Source organism: Myotis brandtii, unplaced genomic scaffold, assembly GCF_000412655.1.
Source record: "Myotis brandtii unplaced genomic scaffold, ASM41265v1 scaffold160, whole genome shotgun sequence".
Classification (NCBI taxonomy): Eukaryota; Metazoa; Chordata; class Mammalia; order Chiroptera; family Vespertilionidae; genus Myotis; species Myotis brandtii.
This window is the reverse complement of record NW_005355833.1, coordinates 1,348,978-1,363,482: the sequence shown is the minus strand read 5'-3', so window position 1 is coordinate 1,363,482 and position 14,505 is coordinate 1,348,978. Positions and strand designations below refer to the sequence as shown.

General features: G+C 40.9%; 1 protein-coding gene across 1 annotated transcript in view; it reads left to right on the top strand.

Moving 5' to 3' along the window:
* AAGAB (alpha- and gamma-adaptin binding protein) overlaps positions 1 to 14,505 on the top strand; it is a 45,265-nt gene that overhangs the window by 9,230 nt on the left and 21,530 nt on the right. Inside the window, exons 4-7 of the mRNA XM_014536297.1 lie at positions 6,614 to 6,804; positions 6,934 to 7,030; positions 7,554 to 7,643; positions 12,206 to 12,289. Of these exons, the coding sequence (XP_014391783.1) occupies positions 6,614 to 6,804; positions 6,934 to 7,030; positions 7,554 to 7,643; positions 12,206 to 12,289 (462 nt within the window). The remainder of the gene's footprint in view (positions 1 to 6,613; positions 6,805 to 6,933; positions 7,031 to 7,553; positions 7,644 to 12,205; positions 12,290 to 14,505) is intronic.

The following is a 14,505-nucleotide window of genomic DNA, read 5'->3' as shown; positions in this document are numbered from 1 at the left end:
TCACATTTTGCTCATTTCTTTGCTTTCATAATGACTACTTTCCCCTTCAACTGACGTCAGATTCTGCTACCTCCTATAATTTTCCTAAGTGCTTTCTCTTCTTTCTCAGTTTATGTCTCAACAATGGAAAAGAAAAATATGAGAAGGCCTATATTGGGAAGGGAGGGGCCAGAGTAGCTTAAAGGAGGAGGTTATTTCCTAAAGGAGGCGGTTATTTCCTAATTGTCATGTTTCTCACGAACTCTCCACAATGCTCTGTAAGCTAACCTCTTGTCAGTAGTGCTGTCACATTTGCAAAAAACTGAGCTGGGGAGGAGGAAATGAACATTTACTGAGGGCCTACTGTGTGCCTGTGTTTTCTTCTGTGTTGTTTCTCTTCCTCTTCAAGAAGACATTTGAGAAGTGTGTTTGTTCCGATTTGCAGGTGAGGAAATGAGACACCTATGAAGTTTAATTTGTCTTTCTCACAGAGGGCCAGCATTCAAATACTGCTCTGTGTCACCCCAGGTCTGTGCTCTGTTTTATGGCCTGTTCTTTTCCGGTCTGGTTAGTACTGTCATGGCAAAGGGAGGGCTATGTTTGGTCCCAGAAGAGTGTATACCATGAAAGACACTTGTATCTGGGGTTGAAGTTATGTTATGAGACCTGTTTGTAAAAGCAGTTTCAGTTCTGTGAGAAAGAAGAAAATCAGCTGCATTCTCAGAAGAGCGCTGATTTCTGGAAGGATTATCTTGGTTTGAGGTGGCAGCTATCACTTCCCTCAGGGCATGGAAAATAAGATTTAACTATTGGACAACTTCTCTTCACAAAGAATGCCATGGCTAATTAAGTGTACATTAATTCTACTGGTATTAAAAGTGACCTTAATTCTACTACTATGTACAGGGTGGGGCAAAAGTAGGTTTACAGTTGTGAGTATGCAAAACGCAGTTTATTCTTGTATTATTATTTATTAATTATTGTCATGTCCATATGAACAACTGTAAACCTACTTTTGTCCCATCCTGTATATTTGTGCGTGTGTGTGTGAGAAAGAGAGAGAGAGAGAGGATATTTGTGGTGATTTGGGAATTCACCTTGGAACTTCAGTTGGCTTCCTAATTAATATTTAAAAAAGTATCGCCTTTTATTGGGTCTGAACCATAGAAAACTAGCTGCTTCCTTTCCTACCAAATGTACACTTTCTCCGAGGGAAGGGACATTAGAATAGACAGTGCAAAGCAGGGCGGGACGAAGAGGGAGTTGTTGGATTACGGAACTGAAATGCTTCCTTGGCACACAGCTTTCTTCAGCTCTCTGAATCTTTCTTTTCGGGTGGAACTCTGGGGGAAATAGTTCACCTAGAAAGCAAATAGGAGTGGCTGGAGAATTGGTGGCTCTGTAGAACAGCTTCTCAAACAGGGAAAGGAATTTATACTTGCACTTAAAACTGGGGACAATGTTTATCCTTACTACTGGATCTGGTTCAACATTTAACTTCTCTGAAAACGCTACAAATTAACTATTTTAACCTGTGAAACTAAGTTTGTAGTAACAGACCCAGCAGTTAGTCACCTAGTGTTTGTCTCTTACAAAATGATGTATTACAGCTCCACCAGGTGGCTGCCAACAGTGAGAATGAGACAGGCTGACATCCATCAGGAGGAGGGAGAAGCTGCTCTAATTTTATTTGTGCATCATTTGTCTACATCAGATTCAATTTAGTGAAGGGCAAAGAAGGGAGACCATTGCAGGTTTTTCTAGGAAGTCTGTCTGGCATCCATCCCCCCCCCCCCCCCCCCCCCCACACACACACACAAAACAAGATCACTATGACTCACTTTTGACATAGATGTACCCGAAACCCATAGACAGATTCTGATGGGTAATTGTGCTGCAGGCTCATGTATTCTGGTGCCCTCATTCTGACTATTCTTTTTGTTTTTCATCAAAGGACCATAGGTTAATTTTGGCTTCTGACCATTAGATACTTGAGTGTGATGTGGCTCAGATGCTAGCTGTCATGACAGTGTGGTAGGAAAGGATGCTGGTGACCTGAATTCCATTTTAGGCTCTGCTCCCATTAGGCAGGTGACTTTTTTGGCTCTCAGTTTTCTCATCTGTGGAATAAGTGAATTGTAATGGCTGATCTCCAGAAACTCTTAGCCATGTGCACAAGCATTTTAGTGACTTTTGTTTTAATTTGGAAAAGAATGAACTTGTTAAATATTTAAAATCAAATACAAAAGATGAGGGAGAAAAGCTATATTTAGAATAGACATTTGCATTTTTTAAATTAAACTCTACATTATGACGTTGATAATAAGAACTAGAGTGAAACAATCTTCACTATTCTCTCTTTAGTACAAATGTGGCACAGATGTGATAATAAAGTCCATATGCAGCCTGGCTTGAAAGTATCTGATTAGACATAAAATGTTAAAAATAAGTAAATTGAGCTATCAAGTTGTTTTAGGCAGCACAAAGAATTTTTTAAAAATCCAGCTACTAAAACATTGAAAGATGAAATTCATTTTTCCAATTGATTGGTTCTAGTCTCATTTAGGTTTAGTGAAAAGAGAAAGAAGTAGCTTCTTTCTGTGTGTTAAGTAAATATCTTAATCATTTGAAAATGAAAGATAGTGTAAAATTGGTATTTTAAGAACATTCTCTGGTTTGTCCTCCTGTATTCTTTAATAAAATGAACTATCCTTAATGGATCCAGGTATTCTAAATTGCAGTTGGTAAGTGTGACATTTTAAGTGATTTTATTTTTTCATATTAGTTAAGGACATTGTCTTGAAAAAAAGCATAACCCAAATTTTATTCCAGTTTTTAACAATACAACCAACTTAGGAAATACCAAGAACTGATTGTGGTGATGGTAGAAATACTAGTCCCCATGCTCCTTGTACTTTCCCCATTAACAACAAGTGAATTCATTATTTTACTCTTTCTGTTCCCCTCTCAAAAAATAGTTTATTTGTTATTTAAAAAATTACCCATGAATGAAGACTGATCCATTTGGTGGCTCCTCCTACCCTTTCAAAACAATCAGTTTATACATTTTTTGCTACTCTTCTTGGGTTAGTTTGCCTTCTTCCATATGTGCTTTTATTGGCATATTGCTGTGCCACCTGCTTGGAGTTTTGGAGTATATTAGCTTTGAATGCAACATAGACTTCGGTCTTTTTTTTTTTTCTTTGTCTCGTGAGACATTTAGATGAAAATAGAATCTTTGATTTTAATAACTTATGTGTTCTTTCTGCTTATTTCTATGAGGGACATTGCAGCTGGTTGCTATGGAATTGCTTGATAATTAATAAAGATTATAACTTTAGATAGAAATTGAAGAGACAGGGTAAAATCAGATTTTCATATATTGGCCCAGACCTGTTAATTTAAGAGTAACAATTATGGTTTTGGTGAAAAATTTTAGAAAGTTAGGTTCAAAGTGTGCCTTATGTCAAAGGGAAAGTCTTAATTTTAGTTCCTGCTAATAACCACATGATGAAAGGTTACCAATGGGGGGAAAAATGCACATACACAGATACACATATACTCTTTATATATTATTACTCATGATTCCTAACAGTCTTTTGGACTAAATAATTTCCCTGTATATTTTTGTTGAGCAAAAACGAAGGTAGTGTTCTAATACATAACCTTAGTTCTGGAATTTAAAATTTAATTTTAGTTTCAGTGTCCTTCTAATAGTGAGTTTAAAAAATACATGTTCATTAATATTATGCATTGAAAAAGGAGTTTGTGGCCATTTTGTTGTACATTCTTATAATAACTTGATTAGTGGCATGTGATTTTACTTCTCTAAGTTTCTTTTCCACATTTGTATAAAATGGAGGTTGTAGGTATGAGCATAAGAGATGGGAGTGTAGGTTAGAACAATTTCTAATATCTCTTCCATTTCTAAATATTTTATGATATTATGGAAGCAAAATGCATTGATGGTTCCATGACCACATCTATTTTTGCCTTAGGGGTTTCTGAAATATTTAATTATATTCTAAATAATTTAATTTGGTTAACTATTAAACATTTAAAATTTGTCAGAAGTGTCTTTGTCAAATAAGAATTTGATTTGACTTTCAAAGAATCTGAACAAGGCTGAATATAAATGGATTGGAGTAATTTATCAGTACCCATTCTTTTATTTTATTAGTTGAATTAATTTGTGAGCATTTGGCCCAGGGAATATGTGTAACTCTTCATTTTATTAATGGTTTAGCCTTAATGCTATCTTTCTTTTAGCTTGCAGTAAAAAGTAGTTACAAACTTTTTAGGGTTCTTATCTTCCATATATATATATGTATATGTGTGTGTGTGTGTGTGTGTGTGTGTGTGTGTGTGTGTGTGTGTATCTAATATGCCAAGTGTCCATCCACCTGGTCACTATGACGCGCACTGACCACCAGGGGAAGACGCTCAACACAGGAGCTGCTGTGACACACACTGGCCATTTACAGAGAAACGGCACTGCGAACCTGACACCCACAAAGCAATACTTGGCTTCCCCCAGTGGGACACAAGCCCCATCACCACCTCGGAGTGACAGCCCACCAAATCACAGCGGACTCTGCTGAGACTTCATGGCACAAAATTCGGCCCACAGCCCATTCTGGAAATGGTGGCTGTTGTGCCAGGTAATGACATCACGTAGCAATGCCCAGCTTCCTCTCCCTAGCGACTAGCCTCCTTGCAGTCTCTTCAGCCCAGGAACACGACTTGCTTTATAGCCAGGTGGAAACATTTTACACTATAACCAAATGTCTGTGAAGCATTTTTCTGTGCCTCATCTCATTTGATCCTCACAGAAGTCCTGGAGTAGGTAGATAAGAGATTCGGTGGAATCCTATTTTCTTTTCATTAGCTGGAAAATGGAGATTTAGAAAGCTTAGAAACTTGACCCGACTGAAAACAGGTAAGAAATGGTGGACCTTGAAAATGACTTCAGGTTTTCTCCTATAAAGTTCATAAGCAATAAAATAAATACAGCTGTCATTCTCTTCTACTTATTCTTTTCTGGATGTTTGATGAGGTGACTATTTTGTTCTCTACCTAATCTAGTTGCAATAGTGTTTTTTCTTAAAGAAAAAAAGCCAATAAGTTATATTATGTTACCATTATTTTTATAATCAAACTAGTGGCCTGGTGCACGAATTCGTGCACATTGAAAGGAAATTAATTAGAAGAAATATTTTAATATTGCTATTCACCCTTTCTCTATAATAGAAGTGTCAACCATATTCACAACTGACAATGACAGATCGAAACACACATGTGCGATTGGCGCCAGCGAGAGCTTCATATGTATTACACATGTGTGAGTCAACTTAGCCTTTTGTAGATATAGAATAAACTTGCTTAATTAGACCTGCTTTCTGATTTAGCTAGATTTTTTCCAGCCCAGTGAAGCACCCCAACTTCTCTTTCAGGTAATTGTCAGCAACACAGCAGTAAATATCAACACAAAGTAGATTATTATTGTAGATCACGCAGGGAGAACAAAGGGTAAAATATTTAACTGCAGCAGTGTTTGACTATATTCTGCACAGTGAGGAAACTTGAAGTCATTTTCAAGGTCCACCATTTCTTCTTTTTAGTCAGGTCTATTTTCTAAGCTTTCTAAATCTCCGTTTTCCGGCTAATGAAAAGAAAATAGGATTCCACCGAGTCTCCTGTCTACCTACTCCAGGACCTCTGTGAGGATCAAATGAGATGAGGCATGGGAAAACGCTTCACAAACATTTGGTTAAAGGGTAAATGTTTCCACCTGGCTATATAGCAAGTCGTGTTCCTGAGCTGAAGAAACTCCAAGGAGGCTAATCGCTAAGGAACAGAAGCTGGGCTTGCCACGTGACATTATTACCCAGCACCCCCAGTGACCGTTCTGGGCTGGCCATGGTGTGTTGGCAGCATTGGCTGTGATTTGGTGGGCTGTTGCTCCGGGGTGGTGGCAGGCCTATGTCCCACTTGGGGAGACCCGAGTGTTGCTTTGTTGGCCAGATGGGCGCTGCCATTTCTCCGTAAATGGCCAGTGTGTGTCACGGTAGCTCCTGCGTTGAGTGTCTACCCCCTGGTGTTCAGTGTGCGTCATAGCGACCAGTTGGGCAGTGGGAAGGACACTTAGCATATTAGCCTTTTATATATAGACTAGAGGCCCGGTGCATGAAATTCGTGCAGGGGGGCTGTCCCTCAGCCTGGCCTGCACCCTCTCCTATCCGGGACCCTTTTGGGGATGTCGGTTTAGTGGGATCGGGCCTAAACTGGCAGTCAGACATGCCTCTCGCAATCCGGGATCCAGGCAGCTTTGCCCGGGCCACAGCTGCAGGCACCTGGGACTGGGACCGGGGGCAGGTCGGCTTCGCCGGGGCATAGCTTTGTCAGAAAGGATGTCTGGAAGGTCATCCAGAAGATGTCTGGTCTAATTAGCTTTTACCCTTTTATTAGTACTGTAGATGATCAGCGGAGAAAATACCCTAGTAAGTGTGAGGCCCTTTGAAATCTTTGTGTGAAGGGAAACAGCCATGTAACTCTGGTGTCCTATTGAGTAATGTACATTACCTATGTACGTTAGTTTTGCACTTTCCATGGTGATGTTGTGTCGTTTATTTAGACATCCTTGGAACAGAAGATCTTCTTGTGGAAGCCACTGCCAATGATGCCGTGAGATTTTATCCTTGGACCATTGATAATAAGTACTATTCAGCCGACATCAATCTATGTGTAGTGCCGAACAAGTTTCTTGTCACTGCAGAGATTGCAGAGTCTGTCCAAGCATTTGTGGTTTACTTTGACAGCACACAAGTAAGATTTTCTTTTCCATGGAATTTTGAATAAGAATTTATCTTGTGCTTTCTTTTCCCCCTCCTGCTTTTTTTTGTGAGTTCTCTTAATGTCTGTGTTTCTGCTTTTTTTTGTTTTTCCTCCCTCTAGAAATCTGGTCTTGATAGTGTCTCCTCATGGCTTCCCCTGGCAGAAGCATGGTTACCTGAGGTGATGATCTTGGTCTGCGATAGAGTGTCTGAGGATGGTAAGCACTTGGATGGGATGGATGGTAGTTTGTACATACATTTGCCATTTCTTGGTAAACAGAGTCTATTTGTTTCCTTAACTTAGAATAGTGTATGTCATGTGACTTTATTACTTTACAAAAATATTTTTAGCTAGTTCTCTTTGGAATCTTGGGATATTTACCTTTTTTTTCTTATTTTTCTAAATAGTGGACACTTTTGAGAAATACTTTTCTTTATATTGTGGTTCCTACAGAATAATATTGACATTAATGAAAACATTTAAATTTATGAATACTATTGCAGCAATATTCATATTTTATTTTAATTTAAAATTTTTAAAATTTATTTATTTTAGAGAGAGAGAAACATTGATTTTGTTGTTCTACTTATTTATGTATTTATTGGTTGATTCTTGTATGTGCCCTGATCCGGGATCAAACCTGCGACCTTGGCGTATCAGGATGACACTCAACCAACCAGGCTCATATTTTACTTTTATTTGTAAATATTTTTAAATAATTTAAAAAATTATTATTTTAGGGGTAAACCGACAAAAAGCTCAAGAATGGTGTATAAAACATGGCTTTGAACTGGTAGAACTTAGTCCGGAAGAGTTACCTGAGGAGGATGGTAAGTGTTTATGTTGTGAGAAAACATGGCATGTGGGTTGAGATATGAGATTATTTAATTCTTGAAAGAATCACAGTGAAATTCAAAAAACCTTTTTTCCCCAGCTGCTTGAAAAAATTTGTGCAAAATCCATCGAAGTGGTCTTATCATTAACTAAATAATTCATTCATTTGTCAATTTTAGGACTTTTGAAATGTTTGTTTTTCTTATGCATAAAGGTAGAAGATTTCTACCTTAAATCTTAGTCATTTCCCTAATCTCTTATCCTTTCTCCACGTCCATAAAAGGAGAGTTTAATCTATATTCATAAATAGGTAAAGTTGCCTATTTTGAATTCCTACTAACCTGAGGCTGAATCCCCAAGAACCATAGCGGGTATGTCAGTCCTATTTGTATGTCTTTTGCACATTTGAAATAAAAAATAGAATGCCCTCTAGGGTAGCTCTGCATTTAACTGCTTTCTACTATAGTCTGGACCTTCTTCTGTTTCTTCCTCCACTTCATTTCCCCTCCCCCATTTCTCTTCTCATCTTTGTTCCTTCCAAGTATACCTATGCTAGCTGCTATGGAATCTACCAAGATAAGATGGCTTTTGGGCCATCAAAACCATATAATCTGGTACAAAAGATAAGACGTATATAAATAATTAAATTACTAAGTGGGACATCATAAGTTTGATTAAAAAATATTGGTACTGTGGTATTTCAGAGACAGAAGAGATTATTTTAAAGAATGAATTGGCACCATGAACTCTCACATGTCAACTGGTCCATGGGGGAAAGATGGAAAATATACTGGAATTGTATTTAGAGGACTAGTGGGGAAATAGCATTGAGAAATGCCAGTTGTTCCGAAAGACATTCTAGGCAGGGGCATCCAGTACAAATTAAATTATGTAGATAGGATATAAGTAATCCTTACATGAAACATATTTTTTAAAGGAGCTAAAATGTTCTTCTATATTATGACTTGTTTAGAATTTTTTTCAAAATCTTACCTTTGGGAATAAAACCTTGCCAGGGAAGAAGAGCACAAAAATGAAATAAAAAGGCGGATTTTTCTCCTTGTACATTTTTAAGAATATTGAAAATTAACAAGTGCAATTTCTCCTTCCAGGTTCTTCTAGGTTTTCTAAAACTTGTGCCCTATTTTGTGTATGTGAACATGTGTGTAGTCACTTACTTTTGGTACTAGAATTTTCTCCTCTTTTTGTCCTTGAGAATCAATATTTGAGTCATTTATTTACATCTGTTTTCATTTTGGAATCTCTACTCCTTTATACCAGTACACTTCTTGCTTCTTGTCAGAACAATGTTCTTATATTAATTCAGTTTAATCTTAAAATAGATTTTTGACATGTCATCTTTAGGTAATGTAACTAAAACCTTCCTATAAGCTTTAAATGCAAACAGTTCTCAAGCCATATGCCCTCATCCTTTATTCGCATGTATTAATTTGAACATCAATATGAGAGTTTATGCTTGTTTGTATTAAATTTCATCTTACTGGCTTTCTACTTCAGGCCTAATTTTTGACTCCTGGTTATATCATCTGATATATTAGTTATTCTTTCAAAATTGAATCATTCATTCATAATTAAGATAAACGTGTTTTATTTCTTCATTTAAACATCAATGGTGATAAACTCATTTTTGTAGAGTATTTTTGGTTTAATCCTCACCCTATTTCTGTTAAGTTGCTAGGTTGGTATTCTTTAAATGATTCAGCAACCCAGCAGTTACTAAGTGCCTGCTATCGTTCAGGCACTGTGTTAGGCAGTGGGAATAATGAACTCAGTAAGACATGATTCCTACCTTAGGGAGTATCCAGGCTGGAGGAGAAGGTTACACTAGCAAATCACCAGTTCCACTGCATCTTTCCTCTAGGAAAGGTGTGCACGGAGTGGTGTCATCCCCACTTTGCTGTGATAAAGCGTAAGAGATATTTGCCCTTGATCAAATAGCTAATAAGTTGCAGAGCCTGGGTTCAGATTCAGATCTTCTGACTTCTAATTCTGCGCTCTTCCACTAGAGACAGATTCTCTGTGGACTGTGCTCTATAAACGCATAGGAGACTTTCTTCTTTCAGCCATATGCAGTCTTATAATACTCATTATCTGAAGGGTCTCCATTTCCTTTATACTCATTCATATATACAGTGTAACTAAGCATACCACTTATTATTGGTACGCTAACTGGGATTAGTGCCTTGTTGTTTAGAGTAGTATCAATTAAATTCCAGAAGCAGGAAAATACCAATACTAAACTAACTAAGTTGTTGGATATTTTTAATGACACTTTTCCTGTGTCTTACACTCTGGTTATAGTAACTTAACTTCTATCTCTTAAACTATCTTTCTCTGATCAAGAATTTGTTCTCTAGATATCTGTTTTAAACAATAATTATTTTATGATTCCTAGGAGAAGAAAGGGATTTTTTAGCATACTAAGAGGACCATTCCTGCCTTCAGCAAAATCATTCTCTATAAATTACCAAGATTGGTAGTACTCTCCTAGGATTGTGTAATTAATGGAAATTAACATTTTCAGGAGAGTATAAGTAGGTGTGCCGTTGGTGAGGCAGTGGGATGATCTACACTAATAAAAGAGAAACATGGTAATTGGCGTACGACCGCTACCCTTTTCATTGGCTAATCAGTGAGTATATGCAAATTAACTGTCAGCCAAGATGGCAGCCGGCAGCCAGGCACTGAAGCGAGCAGGGAGGCTTGCTTGCTGCAGATTCCAACGTTCTCCGCCTAACTTGCCAGCCTCTCAGTTGCAACTCTAAGCAACTATATACTATGTTGCAAATAAGAAGCTAAACAAAACCCCAGAAAAGGGCTTCCATTCAGCCGGGCTCAGACCTCAACATTGTATCTATGTTTTCAGCAGCAAGGCCCCAGAGCTAAAGCTGGCCAAAAAAAAAAAAAAAAAGAGAGAAGAAAACAAGGAGCGGTTGGAAGCTTTAGTCACTGGCCAGCCGGAAAACAGCCCTCAGCCCCTCACCCAGACTGGCCAGGCACCCCAGTGGGGAACCCCACACTGATCCAGGACACCCTTCAGGGCAAACCAGCCAGCCCCTACCCATGCACCAGGCCTCTATCCTATATAGTAAAAGGGTAATAGGCCTCCCAGCACCGGGATCAGCGGAGCAGCGAGGCTCCCGGCACCGGGATCAGCATGACAGGGGGCAGCGCCCAAACCCCCTGATCGCCCTGCGGCTCTGTGTGATACAGGGGGCTGCGCCCAAACCCCATGATCGCCCTGTGGCTCTGTGAGTGACAGGGGGCAGGGCCACAACCTCCCTATCCGCCCCACTCTGTTCGTGACAGGGGAAGGCACCCCAACCCCCTGATCAGCCCTCCTCTGTGCCTGATAGGGGGGAGCTCCCCAATCCCCTGACTGCCCTGCGGCTCTGTGTGTGACAGGGGGCAGCGCCCAAACCCCCTGATCGCCCTGTGGCTCTGTGAGTGACAGGGGGCGGGGCCACAACCTCCCTATCCGCCCTACTCTGTTCGTGACAGGGGAAGGCACCCCAACCCCCTGATCAGCCCTCCTCTGTGCCTGATAGGGGGGAGCTCCCCAATCCCCTGATTGCCCTGCGGCTCTGTGTGTGACAGGGGGCAGCGCCCAAACCCCCTGATCGCCCTGTGGCTCTGTGAGTGACAGGGGGCGGGGCCACAACCTCCCTATCCGCCCTACTCTGTTCGTGACAGGGGAAGGCACCCCAACCCCCTGATCAGCCCTCCTCTGTGCCTGATAGGGGGGAGCTCCCCAATCCCCTGATTGCCCTGCGGCTCTGTGTGTGACAGGGGGCGGGGCCACAACCTCCCTATCCGCCCTACTCTGTTCGTGACAGGGGAAGGCACCCCAACCCCCTGATCAGCCCTCCTCTGTGCCTGATAGGGGGGAGCTCCCCAATCCCCTGATTGCCCTGCGGCTCTGTGTGTGACAGGGGGCGGGGCCACAACCTCCCTATCCGCCCTACTCTGTTCGTGACAGGGGAAGGCACCCCAACCCCCTGATCAGCCCTCCTCTGTGCCTGATAGGGGGGAGCTCCCCAATCCCCTGATGTGCCCCAACTCCCCAATCGGCCCTGCTCTGAGCCTGACCAGGGGCTGCACTTAGGGATTGGGCCTGCCCTCTGCCACCCGGGAGCAGGCCTAAGCCAGCAGGTCGTTATCTCCCGAGGGGTCCCAGACTGCTAGAGGGCACAGGCCGGGCTGGGGGACCCCCCCTTCCCCCGCCCCCCCGAGTGCACAAATTTTTGTGCACAGGGCCTCTAGTGTTATAATATAAGACTCTTATACTGTGTGTTTTCTCATTTTTTAGTTTCTAGAATATTCTTAACGGGAGCTCTGAGCTTGGTATTTGCTTAAATTTTTCCTCATATAGGTTGCAATGTGAAGAAGTAACAACTAATAAGCAAAATAATTAAGCCACAGTTATTTAAAAATGTGGCTTACAGTGTGTGTATACACACACACACACACGTATGTATGTATGTATGTATGTATAAGTACATGTATAAATATATATGCTCTTTACCTCACTGATCAGATGACTTCCCAGAATCTACAGGAGTAAAGCGAATTGTTCAAGCCTTGAATGCCAATGTCTGGTCCAACGTAGTGATGAAGAATGGTAAGTAACTTGGGACTAAATGTCCTGAGGAGTTTTCCTCCTATTTCTTGTAAGTTTAAAATTATTTGGATATATGTGGAACCACAAGGATTACATGAAACCTATAGATTTGTTCAATTTTGTCCCCAGTTGAAGGAAGGGCCCAAAGTAATACTTCTAAGAATTTTAAATATATGTGTAATAGTTAATTCAATAAAAATTTAGGACTTGTCTGTAATATGCTGAGAGTTGTCTTTGGCTTTGAGAAGTACCCCCAATATTGTAAAACACAAACCCTCTCCTTAAGGAGCTCATAGCCTACCTGTGCAAAATGTGCACTTTTTAAATGTTAGGTAATCATGCAAGGCAATTGGAGATGAGTGCGGAATGACTGATACAAGCAGTAATGCCGAGACGTCACAGAAGTGGCCTTGGCTCTGGGCTTCAACATATAGGGAGAGCTTCAAGGAGAAAGCCAGTCTTGGAGTAGGCTTTATAGGGTGGTCAAGAATTGGGTTGTGTAGAGGGAAGGTGACAAGCAGGGGAGGAAGCATCACATCAGTAACAGTGGTTGTATATTCTAGTGTCACTTGTGGAATCACACCTAGCAGTGGGACTAGCTTAGAAGATAGAAGCCTGAGTGCTAGACAGAAGGATCTGGGCTTTTCCCCATAGGAATTGATGAGCCACTAGAGATTTTTTAACAAGAGGGTGATGCAAAGAAGTTGTCATCTTTGAAAGGTTATCATGGTTGAGTGCGGGTAGGTTTGGCAGTTGAAGCAAAGGTAGAGTCTGAAGTCTGAATCTGGGAGACTAGGCAGCTGTTACAGCAGCTCGTGAGGGAGGTGTTGGGGCCTGGGCTAAGTGGTGGCTGTAGTCATGGGGTGGAAAGCTGCATCTGGAATGCAGTCTGAAGCAGGTAGGCCTAGTGGGTGCACATGAGCTTCTTATTGTCTGGATTGGTTTTCTGGGGCTGCAGTAACCAAGTACCACACATAGGGTGGCTTAGAATAACAGGTATTTATTGTCTCATAGTTCTAGAAGCCAGAATTCTAAAATCACGGTGTCAGAAGGTTTATGCTCCCTCTGATGGTGTTAGGGAAGGATCTGCTCCAGGTCTCTCTTCTAGATTCTGGTAGTTCTTTGGCTTGAGCAGCATAACTCCAGTCTTCACACGGCATACTTCCTATGTGCCTCTCTGTGTCCAAATCTCTTCTTTTTCTGAGGACAATAGTTATATTGATTTAAGGGCCCACGCAACTCCAGGAAGACCTCATCTTAGCTAAGTGCATCTGCAATGACCCTATTTCCAAGTAAGGTCACATTCTAAAGGATTGGGGTTAGGACTTAAACATATGAATTTGGTGGGGGATACAAATCAACCCATAACATAGTCCTTTAGGAACTGCTGCCTGAATAGTGTTTTTCTCTCTTATGGCCTTGGCTCCTCAACAAGAATGCTGTGCTCAGTGAAATACTGCAGATGGGAATGAGAAAAATAATATTTATAGTGAGCTTACCCCATCTTCCCTGAGATAAAGGGTCTAGTGGCAGATCAGTTTTACAGAAACAAAAGATTTCATCGCAATTTTTGGTCAACACTCGAGTGTTAAGTGCGATTGGGGCTCCTGAGCTTTCTGAGCTCTTGTCTGACCTGTGTCGTCGCTGGAGAAGCTCCTCTGCCTAGTAAGAGTTCCCTCCTCCCTCTCACCCCTCTCCCGCCTACTTAGTCTTTCTAGAGGGATCTAGAATTGCAAAGATACGAGATTATTTTATTGTGATAGCATTCAAAATAAGGTCCTGATCTAGAAAAAAATAAGGAGATTTTACCCTCTGTTGTTATCTTCCTGTTACCAAAACAAACTCAAATTGAGGCTTGGTCCTATTCATTCAGCAAATTCTTATTGAGCATTTATCATAGTGAGGCATTGCTGTACACTATATCTTCACTATAAAAACACCTTTAAGGTATGGTACGTAAACTGGATCAACTTGAAATAAAATTATATTCAATGGTGCTTATTATATGTATGAGAAATATTTTCAGAAAAGCTTATTTGGCCCAACTGGCATGGCTCAGTGGTTGAGCATCAACCTATGAACCAGGAGGTCATGGTTTGATTCCTGGCCAGGGCACATGCCCAGGTTGTAGGCTCAGTCCCCAGTGTGGGGCACCTAGGCAGCCAATCATCAATGATTCTCTCTCATCATTTATGTTTCTATCTCTCCCTCTCCCT